Source organism: Canis lupus, chromosome 9, assembly GCF_048164855.1.
Source record: "Canis lupus baileyi chromosome 9, mCanLup2.hap1, whole genome shotgun sequence".
Taxonomy (NCBI): Eukaryota; Metazoa; Chordata; class Mammalia; order Carnivora; family Canidae; genus Canis; species Canis lupus.
The window spans coordinates 46,592,470-46,617,910 of record NC_132846.1 but is presented as its reverse complement, the minus strand read 5'-3'; the positions used below and the strand labels follow the sequence as shown (position 1 = coordinate 46,617,910).

The following is a 25,441-nucleotide window of genomic DNA, read 5'->3' as shown; positions in this document are numbered from 1 at the left end:
ATCCCAGAGAAATATCTGAAGAACAAATGCTCAGGATTTAGATGTTGCACCTTTTAAAAAATTTTACATTATGTTATAGTATTACATAATTATTTTACATTATGTTATTCTATTACATAATTTTATTAGATTATTTAATTACAAAAGATAAGGGGAAGGATAAAGTTTTAAATTTCATAACATACTGCTGACAAGCACAAGCTATCTGTATCCCCAAATGCTACTACAGTAAGACCATGACTGTAGTTAGTACAGCAGCATAGTCAATAGCACTGCAAGTCACTTTCAATTTCCCCTTATTTCTTAAGATACTTTCCATTATTATGAAATAGAAACATAAGCAAAGAAATTTCCCTATGAAATAATGATCTGTTGAAGTAAATACAAAGCCTAGAGCAGTCTCATTTCCCAAAACGTTGTCATGCTGCACAGTTGTTAATACAACATAAACACCATAAACACTGTATGGTGACCCATCATGTGGAACACCTGCCCATGAAGCCGGTAGGGGGTAGGGTGAGGCCCTGGACTGCAGCAGGAGTGGCAAGAGCTAACCGAGGAAGGAGTGCGTGCTGATGGGCAGGTGTGGGGTGTGCAAAGGGCAGGGGGAAGAAGTACACGATGGCAATTCAGAAGGCTTGTGTTTACTGAGGGAAGTGCAACATGTTCAGGTGGAAAAGGGTCCCAAGGCAGGAAGTGGAGCGCTGTGGCTCAGAGCATAAGAAAACACCCTCATGGAAGAGGGGGGCACTAAGAAGGGGCCCTGGAATTGAGAGGAAATTCTATAAAAAATAATGTCAGAAAGTGAAAGGTGGAGAGGTAAGGAAGAACAGGAAGTGGGGCAGAAAGAGCCACTGCTGTCATGTAGCGGGATCTGAAGAGAGGGTGGCTGGTGAAGCTGGCAGGTTGCGGGGCGGGGAGGCGTGCACCTGAGGGGTGTGCACCCCATCAGGCTCCCACGGGCAGCCTCAGACCCTGTCTGAACAGGGAAGGTGATGTGTACTCTAAGATGAACAGCAAGAGGAAGGAGCCGCAGGCAGACAAGACATTCTGGGAAATCAGTCAAAGAGGACGTGACACAGGGTTAGCAGGGAAATGGAAACCAAATGAAGAATCACCAGGGAAGTCGAATCCCTAACATCTGCCAACTGATGGGTAAGAGAGAAGATGGCAGGAAAAGCAAAATTTACCAACATCTTGCTCTCCATACAAGAACAAGGTACTATTCATTTGATTAATAGCTTTTCTTTCGTTTATAAATCACTTGTTTTCAAATGACACTTGTGTAAAAAAAATCATTTTCCCTGTGACTTAATACCGAATTTGGCAGAAATGGCTTCTGGGGCTTTGTATGTTTGTGTTTTAAGTCACAGGAAACTGCTCAACAACCCAGTTACTGTGCTCCTCCTTCCATGAGATAACCTGTGCCGGAGAGACAGGAAGCAGCAGGCGCTGGAAGTCTTTTCAGCTGAGAAACCAAAACCAGGAATGCTAATCCTGCACCACAGACAGACAGCAGCTCACCTCAAGGAAGCCAAAGCAGAGGAGAAAAAGAATGACTCATTTTTATATCTGGATTTTTTAAATGATTTCCAGAAACAAGACAAGAATCCTTTTAATTCCCTGTGCACCTTTGCTTAAAAACACTCACATGTTGTCAGGTTTTGTTCATCAACTGTGAGGCTTACAAATATGTTCATGTTTTTGTTTATGTTGTTGGGGCACCTGGGTGGCTCAGTGGTTGAGCCTCTGCCTTTGGCTCAGGGCATGATCCCGCGGTCCTGGGATCAAGTCCCACTTTGGGATCCCTGCATGGAGCCTGCTTCTCCCTCTGCCCGTGTCTGTGTCTCTGCCTCTCTCTCTCTCTCTCATGAATAAATAAATAAAATCTTTAAAAAAATGTTTTTGTTTATGTTTTACAATGACGATTTCTACAATTTCTACCAAAATGAAAAGAGGAAAGAGTGAAGTGCCTGTTGGACAGGGACCAACCATCTAGAGAGGTTTCTCTCAAAGGACTTCTGTTAGTTTATTTCTGTGAAAAGTCTCAGTAACCTATCACAGTTGGACCACATCTAAGGATGACTTGTATTGGAAAGGAAAAAGTGACATGAAAGCTAAGGATACTTTATTACGTACACATGAGAGAGGGAAGGGCAGGCCATGGGGAGGAAGGGATAGCACTACCTCCGATTATAGGCATTAGACCTGTAGCCATGAGCAAGTCAGACAACAGTCCCCATCCTCACGGGGCTTAAATTCTAGCGGAGGGAAAAAACAAACACAATAAAAAGTGCAACACGTGAGGTGAGATGGTATGAAGTGTTTGTGAAAAAAAAAACAAAAAAACAAAAAAACAAAGCCTAGCACTAGACATGAAATGGGATGTATGGGAGTAGAAATGTTAGATCCAGTGGCCAGGGAAGGCCCCTGTGATTCAGGAGTAAAGGTCAGGAGGAAATGAGGGCACCCCAGCAGGAGGAGGCCAGGGGAAGATGCAGCAGGAAGGAGGAACAGGGGGCAGTGAAGCCCTGAGGCAGAGGTGAGGAGGTGGCCCAGGGGGAAAGGAGGCCAGCATGCATGGTGTCCTAAGTAGCAAGGGATATCAGAGCATAAGAAAACAACAATAAGAAATAAGTATAAGAAATAAAACAAGTATCCCTTGACTGGCTTGTAGTCAGGAGAGGGGAAGTGCTAAAGGGTTCTGCACTGAGGAAGAACACACAGGGATTACATTTCTGTAGGGTCCCTGCAGGGCTTGGCGCAGAGCAGAGAAAGGTGGTGGCGGCCGGGCCCAGGCCCAAGTGGGGGAATGAAAGAAGGGACTGAATTCTGGGCATATTTTGGAGACATAGTCAACAAGCTGTGCTGACATACCCGACTGGGGGTTGGGAGGCAAGGAGGAGAGAAGAGTCCAGTGTGACTTTAAGTTTCTGGCCTGAACAACTTCAGTAACAGAGTTGTCAGTTAAACGTTAATTTGAACATAAAAGCAAGTGATGATGGTATCTTAAACCATGAGCAACATCTGACTTGGATGTTCCAGTCAAAGGCTAAGGCAATGGACCGAAGGGACGATGGATGGGCCCACTTTGGGTCCAGGTAGCAAGGGATGAAGGGATGAAAGGACGGAGGTAGGAGAGGCAAAGCCCCCAACCACAGCGGGGGATCACGTTCACCTAGCACAGCTGGAGACAGAGGGGCGGGGACCAGATGGGGATACCCGCAGAGCAAGCTGCAGGCAACAGACCAGTGACAGGATGGGGGAAGAAATCCTTCACTTAGAACACTCCAACCTCTGGCATGAAGGACAGCAGGAAGTGGAGTGGCCCTGGGAGGGGAAACAGGTGAGAACAGGACAAAAATACCTGAAGCAAAGTAACATGCTCACAGAAATCCAAGAAGCCAGAAAGGGGCGACTCCCTACGTCCAACTTCAAAACCAGCATGTTCTCTGTGCTTTTCATGCTCAACGAAAGCATTTACCCTCTTCACGATCAGCTCTGGTGTGGAGAGACAGTGCAGTAGAGCATGTGAGCTCTTCAGTTCTCTCTGACCACTACACACAACCTATTAGATGCTGAAGTCATGCCTTTAAAAAAATCCTATTTTTAATTTCCCTGGAGTTCAAGCTGAGGACCAATTACTAAGTGAAGCCAACCCCTGAAACCTGGCCTTGTATTCAGTGGGGGAAATGAAGTAAATGCCCTATTTAAACTAGTTTCAAAACCATTATTTCCTAGATACCTCAGGGGAGTATTAGGCATTAATGCATAACAACAATGCTAAAGTGCATTTGGCGCAGGGAGGCAATAATAAATTCACACTGACATGTTTAGAAAGAAAACAAAGGAGAAACCTTATTGTCCCAAACTTGTTCATGAGTTTACAACAACAAACAACAACAACAAACTGCTTTGTTGGCCATTTGATTTTCCCTTTTCTTTTCTGACTTGAATTTCATTTTAAAATAAAAACTCAAATATTTTGTGTGCTTTGATTCCTACAGAGCTCCAAGAGCCGGTCTGGAGAGAGCCTCGGGTTTGCAGGGTTATTTTTAAGCCTCCTCACAGTCTAGGGAACAGGCCCAGGAGAGGGCAAAGTAGAAGCAGAAGAAGAGTCTCCTTCCTCCTTTTTGGGTCAAGAACTGTCCGAAGCAACAGTTTGGAAGGGCGGTTAACTCCTGGATGACCCTCTCTCATCTGTAGGGCTGCTGGGGCTCAGTGCTTTCCAGCCAACCGAGCGGCCCACGGAGCAGGATATGCAACATCCAATTTGGAATCCTGCAGGCTCCAGTTTCCTGGGGCCATGCTTAACTGCGGTATCTTTCTCCGAATCAAAACTCCCATTCATTCACTGCATCTACCCCAGGGTAGATGGAAAGGAAGGACCCAAATCTAACCATTAGGTCCACCCCCATCACCACCAGAACAAATGAAAAGAGCCATTGTTTATTCTAAGACATTTGTAGCTATGTGCTATTAAATTTAATTGCTTTGCTACTGCTGCTCCTCATTCCAATCAAGCCTCAATCTTTCTGGTTTGCAACTTACCTCACTGGTTCTAAAAATTATTCGGTAGTTGTATGGAGATCCGTTTTCCTTTGTTTCTTCTGGTTTTTCCCTTCGAATGCTCACAGCCACTGGACCAAGATTCTCATCGGCCCCAAAATAGTTCCAGTGTTCTTAGGCGAAATAAGAAAACAAAATTAGAACATTTACACAACACTTTAAAAATGTTATAATCTGTTTGAGGTTCAGATCACTCAGAAGTTATGTAAATAAAATGTCAACACATTTAACAAATATTCTTCAATAAGTTATAAAATCAGACTTGGGGCAGCCCCGGTGGCTCAGTGGTTGAACGCCTGCCTTCAGCCCAGTGGGTGATCCTGGAGACCTGGGACTGAGTCCCACGTTGGGCTCCCTGCATGGAGTCTGCTTCTGCCTCTGCCTGTGTCTCTGCCTCTCTCTCTCTCTGTCATGAATAAATAAATAAAATCTTTAAAAAAATAAAATAAAATCAGACTTGGCTTCGCAAGTTTGGTCAGCACTGAACAGAGGATTTTTTTTTTTTTAAACTATTTTGCAACTTACTACACTCTACCTTTTTTTTTTTTTTTTTAAGAAATTGTGTTCTGTCCCATATTCTACTATTTAAATAGGCTACACAGTGTGGGCTTCCTTGCCTAAGGGAAGGTTTGTGCCAGCACTTCTTAGCTTTTGTTAAAAAACAAAAAACAACCCTACACCTGTTGAGAATACAATTTGAGGATTGAGGGATTTCCCCCAGATTAAAAAAGACTTTCCAGGGGGCACCTGGTGCCTCTCAGTCCATTAAGCATCTGACTTTGGCTCAGGTCATGATCCCAGTGTCCTGGGATGGAGGGTGGGCATCCGCATCAGGCTCCCTGCTAAGTGGCAAGTCTGCTTCTCCCTCTTCCTCTGCCCCTCCCCCTGCTTGTGCTCTCCATCTCTCTCTCTCTCAAATTAATAATATTAATGATGATGATGATACTTCCCAGAACTGGAGAGGGGAGAAAGGTCTGTGAGTTACTCTCTCCCACCAAGAGTGGGGTCTATGAGGAAAGAGCTTCTAAGAGCCCCTAGGAGACAGCAGCAGACACAAAGGGCTCTGGTTCCCCTACAGTGAGCACTAGAGACACCCTGCAAAGCCAAGAACCTGAAGGGCAGGTTTGGGCTGGGATAACAGGTCTCTCCTGGGTTAAGTAGTGTGGTCAGGTGCCTGATGACTCAGGGCCGTTTTCTCAGTGTGCTGGCACTGCTCAAGACCCCAAACCTTAGCACAACCTTGGGATTGGGGAAAAGTCTCCAAATAACTTGGGTTGAATACTTTCTTCCTCTGGACCAGATGGAAAGTCAGGATCAAAATTAAACTAACTTACAAAAATATTTTTTAAATGATATTCACTACACAATAAGTATATACTTCTTTAAAAAAATTAAATTAGATGTTCACAGATAAGGAAGTCCATAAAACACAGAACTACAGGAAAAGCTAAAGTAGATAACTTATTTTTCAAACCTTCACAATTCTTCACATGGTCCTATCTCATTTACATGTGACAAGGCTAGATGACGGAGTCATGACATGGTTAAGTTATCCTCATACAAAATGTATACAATTGAAAATACATATCTTTCCCATATAAAATATAGAAGTATTTGAAAATCCATGAGAATAAGAAGAAATAACGGCATGAAATGTCTGATTGTGTAGTTTTAAAATTTAGGTAGCGTATATGAAGCTACCTTGCAAGTACTAAAGAATGATTATGGAAGATATAATGACACAGTGAGGGCTCTCCAAAAACATTATCATAATCCATGGAAATTCAAAAGAAGGAAACGAATGGGAATATAGGCAGCAAACATCTCATACATGGGACAATGGGAGAAGCAACCCAACAGATGTCATAAAATTTATGTACAAACACTCATGTATACCCTCAAAGCCCAGCACTGTGAGAATTGCACTCCAAGACTGTTTATTCTTACTTTGCATAAAATTTTAATAAGCTTGGTTATCTGGTCTTCAAGTTCATGGCTTTATTTCAGAAGTGTGATCATTCCAGATGTTGACAAAGTCCAGAGTGTAGGGCTGACAAAGACTTGCATGCAGACAGCAATGTGAAAGAACAACTGACAACAAGGAAGAAAACAGAAAGGCAGGAGACAGAAACTGTATGAAAAAGTGAGCAAGAACTTAAAGGAAAACAAGAGAGAACTTAAAGAAAAACAAATGGTCCTAGCCATTTAAGCAAAGGGTTTATTAACACACTTAAAGAACTTCAGAGAGTATTTTAATACCACAAAACAGAACAATACAGTGGATGTGTCAAAGGGGAGTATGAGCCACATGCGTTATATTCTGTTCTTTGCACTTTGTGGACCTGACTGGAATCCAACACTCTAGAAAGGTCTCCAACACACCTCATAGACCTCAGGAAGGGCAGGTGAGACTGCTGTTCTCTGTGGCTGGAGAGGTTCAAAGCTGCTATCAATTCATTGCCAGTAACCTCAACTCCCTTCAAGTTGTCCTGGGGCAGATACTTCAAAGGTCCTCTGTTCTCATTCCACATAGCCCCGTCCCATAATCTACCTTCTCTTCAATCTTAGCAAATGACAGCACTAACACCACATGGAAAATAAAGGAGCTGTGTCATTTTCCACCATCATACACACAAACTGACCTGGAGCCAGACTTTTGCTTCTTTTTCTTTATAATCCCAAACCCAATCTCCCACCTAAAGTCTGGTCTTCACTCATTCCACCTCCCCTGGAACTCTCATGCCTCAATTGCCTTCTTCATCTTCAGCATCTCCCTCTCTACTTTGCTCATTCCCATCATCACTGAATCAGACTCCTGTCTCCATCATCTTTAAACAGAAAACTTGTCAACTCCTTATCATCCTTCATGTTGTCTCCTCTGTCTTTGCTTCCACTGGCAACTTTGTGAAAGACCTGCCTAGTTCCTCACCTTAAAATTATTACAACCTGACTCTTGTTGCACAGCCACCAACACCAACTTTTAAGTTAAAACAAATAGATATTTTTGGCCCTTATTGTGCTCCAAATTCTCCATAACATCTGGCCCAGGCGATCATTTTCTCTAGAAAGACATTCACCTCCTAGCTTCTGTGACAGCACTCTTCTGTAGATTTTTCTTCTGCACTCTGGCTGTTCTTACTCCACCGCCCTTCCTCTTCCCATTGTGAATAATTCACCCACACTCAGAAAGAACTTCTACCATAATCTCAAACTTGAGGACTCTCAAAAGTCTAGTTGCCTACTATAGACATCTCAAACCCACTATCTTCACATCTTCCCAAAGGTGCTCTGTCCATGAGCATTTACAAACATGAACTCACTACCGTCCACAGAAGCCTGCACAGCTTTCCCTGCAGTCCTGATTTCAACAACTGCTATGACATTGACCTAGCTGCCCATGCCAGACACCCTGGGAATTCTAGCTCCTAAACAGCTCTCAAATCTACCTACCTTCTTTCCCATCCCACTGCCATGGGCTTACCCTCAGCATCATATGCCTAGATATTTGTAGGTCTTCTAACTGGCTGGCTTTTATCCAAATTGTTCACACAGTAGCCTGCTTCTCTCTCCACCTGTGTCTCTGTCTCTGTCTCTCACTGTGTCTCTCATGAATAAATAAATAAAATCTTAAAACAACAACAAAAAAGAAATGCAGGTAGGTATTAGGCCACTAAAACTAATGACATTTTAGTGCCAGCATACTGGAATGCCAGAAACCGATACTGCAAACACTCTATCAGAATGATATAATGCAGGGAAGTGAGGCACTTTGCCAAGCACTCTAATATTTGTATCCACCATGAAAATATAGGTATTCCCTTCTTTTCTACAGATGTGGCAGCTATGATTTAGAGAGAGTAAGTCACTGCACAGCCACAACCAGCAAACAACTGTAACAGATTTCAAACACAGGATTTTAACTGATTTCAAAGCTCAATTTTTTAGCCATTTTATATTAACATTATCTTCCCTAAAGTTTCTGAAATTATATTATGAATACAAAAGTCTAATAAAATTGGATGCCTAAAGGGATTAACTAGCTAGATCATGCGTAGAGAAAGCTTTACTGAGTTCAAATTGCTCAAGTGGCCAGAAGGGCGATTTATGCATTTTCTGGAAGAAAAAAAAAAACCGTGGATTTTGGATTGGTTTAATATTACCAGAAAAGGTTAAGATAATTTAGAAGTATCTTAATCAGAAATCTCTGAAAATATCTGAAATCAGGTTTTTAAAAAATAGAGGTTGTATCAAAACAAAAGCTTTATTCCTTGATATAAGTCACGGCTTCCCTGTGTTTAAAGGGAGAGATATTAACATTTTATCCATAGATGGTTGATTGTCCCCCCAACCTTCATTTTTCACACCGCACACCCAAACCAACAATTACCCTGAAGTTCTCAGTTCTGGTTCCTGAGTTTTAGCAAGGGAGAAACAAAGAATGTCAATGAGCAGTTGTGCCATCACTAGAATATTCCACATAAATAACTATATTTTTGGTCAACACATTCACAATAGTAAGTAATCTCACATTCTGAGAAAGGGGAACTCCCTCAACACCCCCAAGTAATTAGATTAAGTACAGTCACATCACCTGGTTATGAGCTGCATATAAACAGGTGTGTACAAGGCAACAAAAAGATAAGCCTGGTAACCCATAAAGGAAGAAAGAAAAATACAGTCACAAGAGCTATAGGGTTCAACCAGCAATTTTTGGATCATCTGAGTTGGGTCTTCATGATATTTGCAGACTCTGTATTAATACTTCAGTTGTACATTTCTCTAGGGAGATTGGCACAATCTGCACTGTGTAGAATTATGGACAGAAGCATATTTTTTAAATAATTTGTAAAGTTAAAATATTTCCTTAAAATTGTCAATTTAAAAATTTAAAAAGAGAAAACAGACAGGATAAACACAAAACAAAGGGAAAGCAAATGAAACTAGGCTACTATTTCACACCTAGCAAACTAGCAACCACAGTTCTGAAGTGAAAGATGGTGCTTGGTGGAGCTGTCACCTTCATACTCCATTGGTGGCACTGTGAACTGATACCAGCCATTTCAGACAGCATCTAAACAATATATGCTAACATCACAAAAATGTTCAGATTCTCATCTTAGTTACCCTGGTTGACTATGCAGGAGGAAAAATGGCCCCTTCCATTTTCTCTTAAAAAAAGCATCTTAAGTCCCTGCAGAAGGAAACTCTATAGATACAAGTGCTGAGTAGACAGACTTGGGTCTCCCTATGTCTACAGGTCAGAGAATGGAACAATTGACTATTATTATTATTATTATTATTATTATTATTTCACCATTTTCAGTATCTTAAGCTATTTTTTCATATAACAGTCTACTTGGTTTGTTACTAGTGTGCACTGGTAATGCCGTCAACCTGAACTCTGACCTTCAGTATTGTCATCAGACAGAGAATCCTGATCCAACAGGAAGATCCCTCACTGCAGCACATGCTTCTGCAGAGCTGCTCCTCTCTGCCTGTTCGAATTGTACAAAGGTTTCATTTCCATGCAACTTGTTATATCTTAACAAGACTAATAATTAGGTTAGAAAGAGAGGACAGGTCTAAAGTTAGGAGAATTAAAAAAAAAAAAAAAGAAAAGAAAGCAACAGCAGCATATTCTACTTTTAAAAATGAAACACAGGCTTGGCAAAGGAGAGGCAATAAGAGGCCAACTTTGTAAAGAATGGCTCTTTCCGAGAAGTGCACCACTCAGATATTCTCAGTCTCTGGTCCCCAAAGGGCTCATCCTAATTATAAGGGTGGAGGTTCCATGAGAACTAAATAGCCCAGGACTTTGCATCATAATCAAAAGCAGGTCAGAGTAATGGATGGGGACATTTACACAGGACTGGCCACATGCCAGAAGCCTGTCCCAAAGCTCTCCACTAAGCTTATAATTATTGTTGCATAAGAGTCATTGTGCACATTGACAAAGCACACAGTGCTCTGAAGTCCCAATTCTTTTTACCATAGGTAATTCTTAAAAAGGAGAGTGATCTACTTGCCAAAACTGCATGAAGTGGTGGGGCTTGTGAGAGCATGTGACTAAGCAGCCCATAACAGCCCCCTAACTTGCCAATAAAATGTAGACTTTAATATGAAGTTATGTTGACGTTAATAACTTACATCAAAATGATTAAAGGAAAAAAACACAAAACTGTTTGAAATAAAGGGACAATAAAGGGCAACAGAATCAAAATGGAGGAATTTTAATTGACCCTTATCTATGACAATTAGCCAATAATTCAAGCTCACTAATTTTGAACGAAATAAAAATGCTTTGGGACTATAATAAGTATTCAAAAATGTAAACTATAAGTATTCCAAGTAATGGAATGATGAACAAGATAATGTTCATCTATACAATCTTAAACATACCAGTCAGACATTTCTGTTCTAAGCTTTCTTAAGAACAACTTGGCAGTAAAAATCAATGGTCCTATAAAGTTCACAGCATTTGATTTACAGGTCTCTACCTTATGGAAGTAACTGGGTAGGTGGGGGGAAAGTTATGTAACAAGGTCATTTATGTACGGTCAGAGATTTTTTAATCTTATCTATGGATAGAAATTATGGGGCCCATGAACATGAATGAAAAAAATGTGTATCTTTATTTTCATCAACTTCTAAATGAAATGTAGCATTTCTGTCAATGTAAGACAAACTACAATAATATACTAGCTGTACATGTGACTTTGACACCAAAAGAAACCACAGAAATTTTCACATCATATTATAGTTGCTACAGACATATCAAAATGTCAATTATGCTCATCACTACTTTGAAAGTTATCAGACCTGATGCTAGATCACTTTGTCAATGTAGAAGAAAGAAACATATTTATTGGTATGTCGACAAAACTTTAAACACTTTTACAATTGTATTTTAATATGCCTGGTTTGCTTTGTATTTTTATACACTTAAATATACTATTCTAATTTAAGAAAGAAAAAAAAAAAGCTTATTCTAAGGAGAATCCATAGGTTTTGCCAAACTGCCAAAGAGGTCAATGGGGGAAAATGAAAACAAAAGTGAAAGAAACAAACCTTAGGAATATCTGAAATAAACATTATGTAATAATGAAAAACTGGAAAATCTTATATCTGCATTTGCTGGAAAACTTTAAATAAATGATGGCACAGCCAATTATGGAACCATGAAAAAATTTATAAACTGTATCTAATGATCCTATCTACTAAAAAAATGAATAGGCTTGTATTAAAAAGATGAAACAAAATCACCAGTAATTCCATGATTAACTTTCTAATTTTCTATAGTTACTAATTTTTCTGTAATGAATACATATGTAACTCCCATAATGGGAAGATTTTTAAAAATATAAGAAAATGTATTTGGTTTGCAAATGGCCAATGAGTCTTAAAAACACTTTAAAAGGCTGTGTATTAGTAACTCTTTACTTTTCATGTTAACACTAATTCAAATGTCAGGTCAGAAAAAAAATGCATTTAACATTCAAATGAGAGAAATTACAATGAAACACCGGTCTCTAACTCAACTTTATTATACTTAAAACACTCTTTGTCCCTCCTTACCAGAGATATTGTAGCAAGAGGTCTTCCTACCTAAAAATGCTTTCGAAGGATCTGGAATAATGTCCCTCAGAGATCTCAGCCAGAAATGCAGTCAAAGGAGAAGTTGCTGCTATTCAGGGGGTCAGGGACAACACAGGGTGTCTCAACAAAACAGCACAGCCCACAGACTTAACTGGCTGCCTACACCAGCTGCACACTTTGCTCCTGCCGATGCTCCTCTAACACCAAAACTTCTACTTGACTTGAAGGCAGTTAGAAAGAGGTCGCCTTGGTGGCTCAGTCGGTTAAGTGCCTGACTCCTGATTTTAGCTCAGGTCATGATCTCAGGATTGTGGAATCAAGCCCCGTGTCAGGCTCCTTGATGAGCGGGGAGTTTGCTTGAGGATTCTCTCTCTCCCTCTGCCCTTCCCCTGCCACTGATGTGCTCTCTCTTTCTCAAATAAATAAATAAAATCTTTTTTTTTTTAATTTTTATTTATTTATGAGTCACAGAGAGGGAGAGAGAGAGAGAGGCAGAGACACGGGCAGAGGGAGAAGCAGGCTCCATGCACCGGGAGCCCGACGTGGGATTCGATCCCTGGTCTCCAGGAACTCGCCCTGGGCCAAAGGCAGGCGCCAAACTGCTGCGCCACCCAGGGAAGGGATCCCTAAATAAAATCTTTTAAAAAGACTCTTGCTGCCCTGAAGATCTGATGAATGGCCTCCATGTACAGCAGAGGGGCTCCATGAGAAGCCCAGGAAAGGAACTGACACAGTAAAGCTTGAGCATCCAATTTAAGAGCTCAAGATGAAGGGATCATCACTGGGTGTCTAAAGTTATAATGTTTGGAAAACATGTGAGACAGGCTTTTATTATGTGTCAAGTTGTACTGAAAGAATAGATCTAAAGAACCCTTCTTCCCTTGGGACAGCAAAGTGAAGAAAGAGCATATGGGAATCCATAAGCATGGCAGTCATTTCGATGCACTTTGAAACAGGAAGTTGGGGAAGCACTCCTGTGCCTCCCCTGTGGATGGTTCGTATCCTATGTGAGCTACTGTAATTGACCACACCTGAGGTTTTTGGTTTTTGGCTTTTCAACTTGACTACTTTATACTTAGAGAAAAGCTGCAAAAATGGTACAGGGAGTTTCCATAGAACCATGACCCAGGGTCCTCCTGGGATGTGGACTAGATGGAGTCACATAAGAAGCTAACATCTTATGTGACTCCATCTAGTAACAATTATCATAATCAGAACCAGGAGGCTCACACTGGTTCACTCCCATTAACTAATGCTTTTAGTCAAATCCCAGCAGGGTCCCATGTTGTACTTTGTTATTTCTCCTTAGTCCCCCGCGGTCTGTTATAGCTACTTGGTTTTTGCCGGTCTTTCATGACTATGGCACCTGGTGGTCAGAGTATTTACCAACCCACTGGGGTCTGCCTGGTGGTCTCACATGACTGGACTGAGGGTATGTACTTTGGGCAAGAGAGCCACAGAAATGATGTCACCTTCCCAGTGCATCAATTCCTGGGGTTCAGTCCATTAAGGTGGCACCTGCCAGGTCCTATCTTGCAGGGAGATCTTTTGAGATTACACAACCCCTGCTTCTCCTCACCTGTCACTCACAGATTTTGGCATCTATCAGTTGGTCTAATACAGTTCACAAAAGTAAAATTCAATCTCCATATGGGTGTTCTGGGCCTATGAGGATCAGCTGGTGGTCCTGGTTAATTCTCAGTAAACCACCATGACCACACACAGACTTGTCTGTGGTCTCATTTCCTGAAAAGAGAGGGAAAGGAACTGCCACATATTATTTGGGGTCTGTAGTAGAACACAAGGTCATGTGCACAGAGGGCCCTTGTGGCCTCTCCCTGACACTATAAAAATGGGACATACTCAATAGATCTTAGACTTCACATCCACACCAAACACTCATTCTACTGTGGAACATTCACAGAGCCTGCCTGGTCTGGGGTCCTGGCCTTCAAGGAGTGCTCAGACTGGTTATGAACCAACGCATCATGGGAAATGCTACACAGAAACACGCGCACAGGGTGACTTAGGGCAGTGATAGGGAAGGCCCACGAGAGGCAGGAGCCTGGCAGGTGGTTAAGAGGGGAATACAACATGTGTGTACCGGGGTGGAGGAGGAAAGGCAGCTCCAGGCAGAACAGAGCATGAAGTCTGCCCAAGGCTGACACCCACGTGGATCACCTCCTGCATGGTGGTCACTGCCCTCTCACTCTCCAGGGACATTTTTGTGTTAGGAGGTTGCACTACTGTTCCAGCACCTGCCCTCCGTCCAGTGAGGCCTGCTGAGGAAAGGGACCCATAGCACTGAGGGGAAGCCTGCCACCCACACTAATTCTCCCATAAACAAGATCACCAGACAACTAAGGAAAACCAATCACAGTGTGAGAGAGAAAAATAAGAAAACAAAATAAATCCAAGAAGATACAGATCACCAGAAGAACTTAGGTGAAAAAATTTCTAATGAACAGCAATGGAGGAATGTGGGGTATAAAAAATAAGGAGAAGCTATTGTCAAACATAACTACAGGGAAACAAAAATAATGAGATCCTGGGGATTAAATACACAATTAGTGAAATAAGAGAAAGGCCTAGATAAAAGAACACAGAAAGGCATACACCAATCCCTTGTCCAAGAGGTAAAATTGATAAATAAAGAATAAAAAAGAAACAAATTACAAAAGCAAAGCACGGAGGATAAATTCAGAGGTTCCACTCTTCATCTAAATGGACTCTGGAAAGAAGGCACAAATAAACTGTAGATTTTTAAAACTACTTCTTAAAATTCAGAAAAAATAATGCTTGAATTATTTCTAATTCTCAAGTATTTCTCATAACGCTCAAATGTTTCTCATTTGTCTCAACATCAGACTTTAAACACCATGAAGACCGGTGGAGGTGCTTTGCTCTCTGGCAGGCATAGTAGCTGACAGAGTAAATGCTCAATCAATACTATTTAATGAATGAAGATATAAATATGTGCCTTTCTTTTTCTAGTAAGCTTTATGCCTAACATGGGGCCTAAACTCACAATCCCTAGATCAAAGGTTATATGCTCTACCAGGCTAAGTCGGCCAGGTGCTCCATGTGTACTCGTTGATTTTTTTGTTTTTTTTAAAGATTTATTTATTTTTAGAGAGAGAGAATGCCCACATGTGAGTGGGAGGAAGGGCAGAGGGAGAGGGAGAGAATCTCCAGCAGACTTCCCTCTAAGCATAGAGCCTGACTTTGGGTTCGATCTCACCACCCTGAGAACATGATCTGGGCTGAAACCAAGAGTCAGATGCTCAAGTCAGATTGACCCACCCAGGTACCCCTACTTGTTGCTTTCTTTAAAACTACTTTAAAAAACACGAAGAACACTCCTGTTAATACTAAGTGGGATAATGAATGTGTGTGTCGTATATGTAAGATATAGAAGATTATAAACCAAAATCTTGGGATTAGGAGAGGGATTACTTTCTTCACTTCTGTATTATTAATTTTTATAATAAGCATATGTATATTTTTTGTGTGACTTGTTTATTGCCAGTTTCCTCCACCCTCCATGACGGTGGTCTGTTTTGCCTACCATTCCAGCACCTGAAACCTTGCCAAGCATGATGTACGCACTCATGCCTACGTGGCAGCCATGGACATGCAACACCTGAGTCTCCCTTCCTGAGAGTTTTCCAGCTCAGCCACTCTGTTCCCGGGCATTTCCCATCCATGAACTGAGCATGCTGGGGTTGGCCATTACTGCCCAACACAGAAGTCCTCTAAAGCTTATTCTTCACTCCACTGTGTTGACTACAACTTTGGGAGATCTGCACCATGGTTTGAGGCTCCTCTTGTCTACTTCTGCTCTTTTTCCTTTCAAGATTCACATCTACATCATGGACTGAAGGCTTTCCCTACTCAATTCTGCTTCTTCCCCTTTCCTCTCTCCGAGGCATCACTCCCAAACCCCCCACAAACCACTTGAAAGTCTGTACCATCTCAACATCTGCTTCTCAGAGGACTCATGTTACACAATGTATTTGTTACAGGACTAAATTCACAACATAATATAAATTTACATTGTTGTAAGGTTAGATTATATTTGGCAAAGGCAAGAGACTGGATTTTGAGTAAGGTAGACTAGAGATGTTGAGACTAAGACATCTATGCTAAAGCTTCGGCAAGAGGCAATGAGGGGGGCAGCTCAGGTGGCTCAGTGGTTTAGTGCTGCCTTCAGCCCAGGGCGTGATCCTGGAGACCCGGGATCGAGTCTCACATTGGGCTCCCTGCATGGAGCCTACTTCTCCCTCTGCCTGTGTCTCTGCCTCTCTCTCTCTCTCTCTCTCTCTCTCTCTCTCTGTGTGTGTGTCTCTCATGATTAAATAAATAAAACCTTAAAAAAAAAAAAAAAGAGGCAATGAGGGCCTACAGCCAGAATGCTGAGAACAGGACATGGAGAATAGGAAGTCAGCAGCCATCTGAAGGTAGACTCAAGGAGCCCTCCCAACTGATCAGAGCTGGAGTACAAGCAGAGGAGACAAAGAGGCGGCAGTGCTTCAAAACCAAGTAACTGGTGAAACCAGTGGCATTTACAGCAAGAGGGCATTGATGAGGAAGGCTTGTTAGGGAGAAAAAACTAAGAAGTCAACATTTATGTGCGTGGCTTGGGGTTGCCAACTTGACAGCCATCTAGTTGGAAGCAGCTGACAGCTGCTGACAAAAAGGGTAGCTAGGGGCACCAATGTGGCTCAGTTGGTTAACTTCTGACTCTTGATCTCAACTCAGGGTCTTGACCTCAGGGTCATGAGTTCAAGCCCCACACTGGGTTCCATGCTGGGCACAGAGCCTACTAGAAAGAAAGAAAAGAAAAGGGATCTAGAACAGAAGGGAAAGCCTGGGCACACAGGGATTGCAACTGGAGAAGTATGCTAATTATCTTTTCCAAAGAGAATTTTTTGAGGTCATTAATTATAAAGGAAATAAATAAATCATGCTGATGAAATAGAAATAAAAGATCCAAGTGGAAACAATGTGTTAATAATGAAGGTTGGATAGCTGAGAATCAAATTTGGTTGTTGGAGCAGAAGTGGAATAGGAGACACAGTAAACAAAGCAAGCAAACCAATAAAGCATACCTATCACCAGAGAGCGGGCGGGCATTCAGGAGCTACCAGAAAACAAGTCCTGGCATCTAATTCTAAAATAAGTTTCTTGTATGGAACTCTCCAAAGAGGCTAAAAAATGACATGATGGGCAATGCTTCATCTCCAGTTTTATTGCAACAATAAATTGTTTTTATATGACCGCATCTTAAAAAGATGACCTTGAATAAAGTCAAGTGTTTGCGCAAATGTGGCCTTCTGATGGTTTATCTTGACTTAAAAATAAAACATAGGGGGATGCCTGGGTGGCTCAGCAGTTGAGCGTCTGTCTGCCTTTGGCTCAGGGCATGATCCCAGGATTCAGGATCAAGTCCCGCATCAGGCTCCCTGCATGGAGCCTGCTTCTCCCTCTGCCTATGTCTCTGCTTCTCTCTCTGTGTGTGTCTCTCAGGAATAAATAAATAAGTAAAATCTTTAAAAAATAAAAATAAAACATAGGAAGGAACAGCTGAGGCACATACCCTTTTTAACCAACTTCACAAACCTCTGAGTTGAGATGGCTCAGGTCATATGGCATCCTGAATTCCGTACAGATCAGAGTGCAGATCATCAGTATTAAAATTCAGGGGATCACAGCCAACAAAGAAGGGGAGGATTGTTTCCAAAGGAGCCAACATGCAAACCTTCATACCTAATGGCCTCCTTACTTCTGGAAGCCCTGAGCAGATAAAAAGATGGTAACAAATCACACTCCTGGGTTAGCTCAAGAAGGTATTTAATCTCCCTGAAAATTAAATTAGCTCAAAATCTCCCTGAAAGGGTGACCTAAGTAGAGAACTACCTTCAAACCAATCATGTACAGTTTATGTGATCTCAGTTTAAAAACAAGGCTATTAAAACAACGAATTATTATACACATATAAAATCCTTCCTTATGAATGTTGGCCAAAATTAACTGTTAAGTTCAGGAACACAGAGCCCAACATGTTTCAGTCAAGTAGACTTGTTGGCTTATCACCTCCCTGAAAAAAAAAAATAAAACTGTCCACATCAAAACACTAAACAGCATCATTAACCTTAAAGAACCCTGAACTGTAAGACAACCTAACTTTTCTCAAGTTTAATGCTGCAATACTTATAGGAGGATTAAACAACAAACACAGATTTTTCAAGTAAGCTTGGCTGGACAGTGTTCCCTGATGATCTACATGCACCACACTCTCCTCCAGTAAAACTTAACACCAGCTCCTTGATGCTCATCTAACAAACTTGAGCTTCAAGACCAGCTCTCGATAGCAAAATTGAGAATATATCAGAGTGCTAAAACTATCACTTCAAGTACACATGAAGTTAAGGCATATATATATATTCTAAAGAAATGATGCTGAAGATGGCTGATTTACCTCTCACCCTCTTATACAGAAAAGTGGACATTACAAGGGCAACTGAAATCCAATTATCAATTGATTGTTTGGGGCTCAGCACACTACTGCTGTAACTGATGTGTACGTGTATGTGAGATAGAGAACACACCCAAACATGTGTGGTGGGGTGAAGAGAGGTGGAGGCAGAGGACAGGGAGTGAACAATAAAAGCAATCAAATCTTATGGCTTAAGGTTATCAGAATAATAATTAGATATACAAGCATCAGGAGTGGGAAACTATTCTTAGATGAGCTTCAGACCAGATAATGGCAGTCTCTCCCAGCCACTGAGCAACAAAGAGAGGCCTGTCCCTACCACACCATCTCCAATAACTGGACTTTGAGAGCGACATCCCACCTGGCATAGGGACTAGCCTATCAACCCTGTTGATCTACAATGCAACAGACGCCACTGCTGAGACAACCTGTGGCCCCTCTTTTCCACACATGCATCACTCTGAATGGGATTCAGAGAAGGCCTGCCTCCCTGACAATTGTACACTCGGTGCAAAATTAGAAAAGTCCTATATGGCCACAGAAAGTGAGGGGATTGATGGCTGGGAGAGTCTCCTCCTCAACAAGCCATGTTGGCTCTGGGCAACATCATAACCATTCTCTAACAGTTTTCTCCACTTAGAAACTTCCTGGGTACTTTGATCATGCTATCCAAATAAAAACTAAACACAAGGGCAGCCCACGTGGCTCAGCAGTTTAGGGCCGCCTTCAGCCCAGGGCCTGATCCTGGAGACCCGGGATCAAGTCCCACGTCAGGCTCCCTGCATGGAGCCTGCTTCTCCCTCTGCCTGTGTCTCTGCCTCTCTCTCTCTCTCTCTCTCTCTCTGTGCATCTCTCATGAATAAGTCTTTTTTAAAAAAAAACTAAACACAAAATACATATATGGACTCAAAGAAGGAGGACTCTATTAATTTTAATGTTATCCTACTGCCTGTCTTGTGTCTCTCTAGGAAGGCTCCGGTTCATCTCTTGCACTCATCACAAGGACAGCTTTGCTTCAGGGGCCTGAGAGAGAGAAGTCCGCATAAAACCCCAAGTAAAAACACAATATATGTTAACTGTATTATTACTGTCTTTTAATAATAAAGTGTCACACACACTAGCAAACCAGCAAAGGGGAGTAGGCAAGAGAAAGGAGTGAGGAGCAGAAAAGCTTGATGGTGCGGTGCCTATTTTAGTAAGTGCAAACGGTGGGCTTCCTCCACTGGCCCAGCCTCTATCCAGCAACAGACGGGGCTTACACGGCATAGCCAGATAGCCTCTGAAGTCTAAATACACAAAATAACAACATGCATAAAAACAGTGTGATATCAGAGAGTGACTGCAGTTTCATGGGCCAAACTTAAATTTTACATATAACGTCGACTGCCAAGGGTACTTCACACAAGTGAATCCCTCCCCACCAGAGACAGCCACAGTGAAGTCAGGAATGCATTACACAGCACTGGTGATGAAGAGGCTGGACTGACAGCCAGATCAGCAGTGCTATACTCTGATGCTCGAAGAGAAATTGTACCTAACATCGATGTACTCCTCCAACAAGAGGACTCACTTTCAGCTTCTGATTAGGAAGAAAGGAGTTAATACACTCAAGTTATAAAGGAAAGGCCTCAAGTTCTACAGGTTAACCATATTCTATATAGTGACTGAATACAGATATATAACTTTTTAAATATGCAGTTACACTTTCAGGGACTTAATTTCAGCTTCAAATGAGGTTACTCAGAGCCATAATTTATTGCCATATTATGACAAATGACCTGTCTGATTTGAAAATGCTAAGTTGTGTGGCCCCAAAAAACACAGTAAGCACTCTGAAACTGCCCCCTACTGGACCAACTTCCTGGATTAACTCGTGCTCAGAGTTCTCTCCCTACACCAAGAACGCAATTCCCAAGAACGCAAGTGGGCGATCTCCAGCACCACACACGCTGTTCCCACCAGCTGGACTTCATGCTGACCAAGCCAGGCTGTGTCTTCCCAAACCTGTTCATGCCAGTCGACTTGTTATTGCAATTATGAAATTTAATTAAGTATTATGAAAGCTGGTGGAATAAGAGTATAAAAGATAAATCTTGTTTCTATTAAAAACTAAGCTGAAGGCTTTGGAAAGACTTAATAAAAGTAAGTCACTAAAAAGAAAGCTACTGGATTAGAAGTGAGCAAGACAACTATAAAAAAGGAGGGAAAAAAAATGAAACCTAAGATTCTGTAAGACTGGATTGTTTTGCTAGTGTCTGTGGTAGTGCTTATGGCTTATACTCTTAATACAATGTAAAACTCAAAATAGTAGGATCACTGTCAAAGAAAAACCCTTGGCTTTACAAGAGTCTGAATATATTTCATATATATTTATATATTTTACTGAAAATAAAATACTTTGAGTATGCATAACTTTTTAAAGATTCCCTGCTTTTAACTGGTTATTTTCAATTAACCAGTTCCAATTATGCTGGGCAAGAGGGTATTTTCCATGCTTCAAAACAGAAATGACTTTGGATTAGTGGTTTTTAAATTTATGAAGTGTTATGATCTAAGCTGGATTCCTCTGGAATATAGATGTCCGAATTTTTATCCCATATAAATTTCTACCAGATTTAAACACAAAAACGTATTCTTTCCCTTCAGTCTAGTATAGTAGAGAGAAGAGCACAGTGGTTAAGAACATGACATGAGACACACCAGAAGTGGCATCCTGGCTCCCACACTACTAGCTCCATGTCAGCTGAACTGCTTACATGTGCTTAACCACATAACCCCTGGTCTTCTCATCTGGAGAATGCCATCACTAACAGTACCTATCTCAGTGGGCATTTTGAGGTTGAAATGAGAAAACACAGGTCATATCAAATACTTAAGAAAAGCTCCTGGTACATAGTTTAGTGCTCAAAAATGTTCATTAATAATATTATACTGCCTAACAGAAAAAGTGCCTACTACTCCATAAGTAAACTCATAACCAATATGTTCTCAATGTATCTTTTTTAACAAGATGGCCTCCACCAACAGACCACTCAGAAATACCTGTGGAAAATGTCCCCAGGTACAATAAAGCAGGGGTTCTCAGCTAGATGCAACTCCCAAAAGATATCTGGCAATTCCTGGAGACATTTTAGGTCATCACAGTTGGGGGAGGTCTATCTAATGGCATTTAGGATATAGAGGCCAGGGCTGGCTATTAATCCTCCTACATCCTACAATGCACACAAGACAGCCACCTCCAACAAAGAATTATCTGGGCCCAAATGCCAAGATGGCAACACTGAGAAACCTTGTACCTTAAAGGACAGTATATAAGGAAAAAGTGATTTAAAAAAGCAGAACTCGGGCAGCCCCGGTGGCGCAGCGGTTTAGTGCCGCCTGCAGCCTGGGGTGTGATCCTGGAGACCCGGGATCGAGTCCCGCATCGGGCTTCCTGCATGGGGCCTGCTTCTCCCTCTGCCTGTGTCTCTGCCTCTCTCTCGCTCTCTCTGAATGAATAAATAAATAAATTTCAAAAAAAAAATAAAAGCAGAACTCTATAAAATTATTGAGAGCATAGATTGCTTAAAAGTGAAAATGGGATTTCCATTATCATATTGTCAAATATATATGACAGAGATATTTAGAAAACATGGATACTTAGCAGCAAGACAAGATTCCTACGGTCAATAAACCCTCCTGAATAAGGTCTATGATGTAATAACCTTACAGTAAGTTTTATCTCAATGTGAGCAATGCAATATAACTACAAGAGCCCTGGAAGTGGAACTTTATTAGGAAGAAGTTGACTAAGTAAGATTCAAAAACCTCAAAGCAGTAGGTAGAAAGTCAGAACACTGCTCTAAGTACTTTGCATCCAGGGGACCACTTAACCAGGCTGCAGAGATTCCTGAGCAGCTAATGGATCACAGTGTAGGTCCTTCCTTGGCAAGCATCCTGTTTCTTGGCTTGGGTACTTACAGAACTTAAGCTCACTCTTCAATTAATAATGTGGCTCAAAAATACTATTAGATGGCTCCTCAGACTTCTTTTAAACTACGTACTGTTCAGTAAATCACTGGGCCTTTCTTCAAAGCATGAGATAAAACTATAAAGTACAACCCAAAAATATATGCATATGTATTCCCCCCTCACCCCAAACAGAAAAGACTAGAAAGGAAGTCTCCAACATGTTCAGGGTACTTAACTCTTTAGTTCCTTTTCTACCCCATTCAATAAAACCTAGATTTGATTCCTGCCTAAGACTTACGAGCTCTGTGACTTTTGTCAAATAATGTAATTAATGTTCAATAGAATTCCTATCAAAAGGATAGGAATGTAGAAGTCCCATTTGCTGATGAGAACATTGAGGCAGGAAAGAAGTGGTTCTGTACAAACTACAAAAGTGCTAAGAAAAGGTGGCACTATGATTGTTTCTGCAGTCCTTAAAAAAAAAAAAAAAAAGCTGTATTTAATATATTTTCGGGACGCCTGGATGGCTCAGTGGTTGAGCGTCTACCTTTGGCCCAGGGCGTGATCCCAGAGTTCCAGGATCGAGTCCCACATCGGGCTCCCTGCATGGAGCCTGCTTCTCCCTTTGCCAGTGTCTCTGCCTCTTTTTGTGTCTCTCATGAATAAATAAATAAAAATCCTAAAAAAAATAAGAAAATATTTTCAACTTTATGAATTTCCCTCTCCACGTAACAGAGCTAGTTTTTTTACATAAAGACTATAGTTTCATCCACTAAACTTAAAAAAAAAATTAAGTATACATTTTTACACTCAAAAAGGAGGACGGAACTCAAAAAGGCAAAGAGAGGTAAGTTGTAGTAGGTAACATTTAACTATTTTATATAGCATGCTACAGGATCTCCACTCACCCTTCTGATAGAAGAATTTCCTGTAGTAATATGCACCCAGATCCACATGCTCCACGATGTATCTCTTGACCCTGTCCAGATGCAACACGAGGTTGTCCTTGGGCACCTCGAGTACCGCCACTCCTGCATTTGTGCAATGGGAACTAAGCGTAGACTCAAAGGAGGCGCTTTCACACCCACTAAATGAACCAGAATTGGATTTTGACAGGCTGATCTTCCTTTCACCTTCTCCACCGATCTCATTCCGAAAATACGGGCAGCTCATTACAAGTTCATTGCTCTTATCGTCTCCCTGGTCCATGCTGAGGCTCCCCTTGGAATTCAGGTCCTCCGTGCTGCCCATCGGGGAGCTAAAGCTGGCCGAGTGGGACAGAGGCCCCGAGACCAGGGAGGCCACGGCAGCGGCCGATGCCCCCGTGGTGGTGTTTCTCCTCTTGATAACATTGTGCCTGTTCAAAATCGCCTCGTTCAAGTCAAATAATATACTCTGGACATCGTAGTGGGCAAAGCACTTTGGGCACGTCCAGGGCCGGACGGAGTCTTCCGACCGGTTGTCTTCGAGATCCGACGATTTCCCAAGTTCCTCACCTTTGGCATTGCGTAATTTCCGAAAAATGGACGAGTCTCCAGTTTCAGATTTGGAACGGCGCTTGAGTGGTTTTTCCCTTTCCTTAAACAGCCTGAGGTTCTCTCTCTGGGAGATGGGCCCGTCGAGAACATCCAGAGAGAAACCGGAGCCCTTGCCCCCACCGGCGATGAGAAAGTCACTGAGCTTGGTTGGAGTGGGACCCCGATCGGACTTGTCGTCTTTGTAGCCCTTTAACAGGTCGAAGAAGCTCTCCCCCGACGTTCCCTGCTTGTCGATCGACGAGGTGCTACCATATTCCCTGTGCAGTGAGGGCCCCGTCTTGTACGTGGGCGAGATACATTCATCGAAGCTGTCCACGTCAAGTTCACTTATGGTGATATCGCTGTTGCTCCGCTGCCGGATCCTGCGGAGAGCCTTCCTCGGGGAGCTGGGGTAGGCCTCGGGCATGAGAAATCTGGAGTCCATGTTCTCCGCCGGCCTCGTCTTGTTCTTCAGCGTGTTCTGTATGCTCTTCAGCATGGCCGAGTCACTGGAATTGAGGCTAACAGAACTTCCCTGACTCACAGGACTGCTTTTGGAGGACAGGCTCTCAAGGCAACTTGAGGTTTCTATTTCCTGGCTTGAACGGCTAGATTCTTTCACGTTCTCCTTTCTTGGGGGCCAATCCGCAATCCTAGCCCTAACCCCCATCTTGGGGACTCCGGGGGTGGAGGTTATATGGTGAGAACCTTCACTTCGGGGGGGCCCTACCGGAGCCATGACCGAGGACCCTAAGCTGCCGTTCTGGGACCTGAAGCGCCGCATGTAGAAGTCGTCAGAGTGGACTTTGGGAGCGCCATCTGTGGTGACAACCGAGGCCCTTTCGGGGGCAGCAGGCCGCTCTGTCTGCGACCGTTTCAAGCTGGTCATGATGTAGAAGCAATCAGACTCAAATCCCTCCACCAAGGACCATCATATCTAAGTTTTAAATGTGCACTTCCCTTTTGGAGAACGGTTTCCAGAAAACACAGCAGTTGCATGAGATCTTAATCTTTTTCATTTAAAAGGTGAAACGATCCTTTATTTCCAAACCGCTGAAAATCCAGATCTCCAAAACATTATAATCCACAATGGTTCCTTTGCTTTACTTTCACAGACAGCTTTCTTTCAGAAAAAACTGAATGGAACTTGTATTACGGGGACTCCGTGACTGCCACAATCCCATGCTTTCTCTAAAAGAGAGAGGAAGGACAATTAGAATTAGCATTTGATAAATATCTCTAAAAATAAATATGCAATTGCTAAACCCAGACGCATGAAAATAAAAGACTCAATAATGGATTGTGGTTC

The 25,441-nt window shown here is 42.1% G+C and overlaps 1 protein-coding gene and 1 long non-coding RNA gene across 27 annotated transcripts in view; one reads left to right on the top strand and one right to left on the bottom strand.

Annotated features, from left to right (window-relative positions):
- SIPA1L1 (signal induced proliferation associated 1 like 1) overlaps positions 1-25,441 on the bottom strand; it is a 377,379-nt gene that overhangs the window by 123,129 nt on the left and 228,809 nt on the right. For all 26 annotated transcript variants that reach the window (XM_072839140.1, XM_072839145.1, XM_072839153.1 and 23 more), the window contains 2 exons: positions 23,524-25,323; positions 4,552-4,682 (listed from right to left, as the gene is read on the bottom strand). In XM_072839140.1, coding sequence (XP_072695241.1) covers positions 4,552-4,682; positions 23,524-25,021 — 1,629 coding nt within the window. In that variant the 5' untranslated portion in view covers positions 25,022-25,323. The remainder of the gene's footprint in view (positions 1-4,551; positions 4,683-23,523; positions 25,324-25,441) is intronic.
- Positions 562-1,900, top strand: LOC140639432 (uncharacterized). Its single transcript, XR_012036154.1, has 2 exons — positions 562-1,219; positions 1,368-1,900. It is a non-coding gene; the product is annotated as an uncharacterized lncRNA (long non-coding RNA).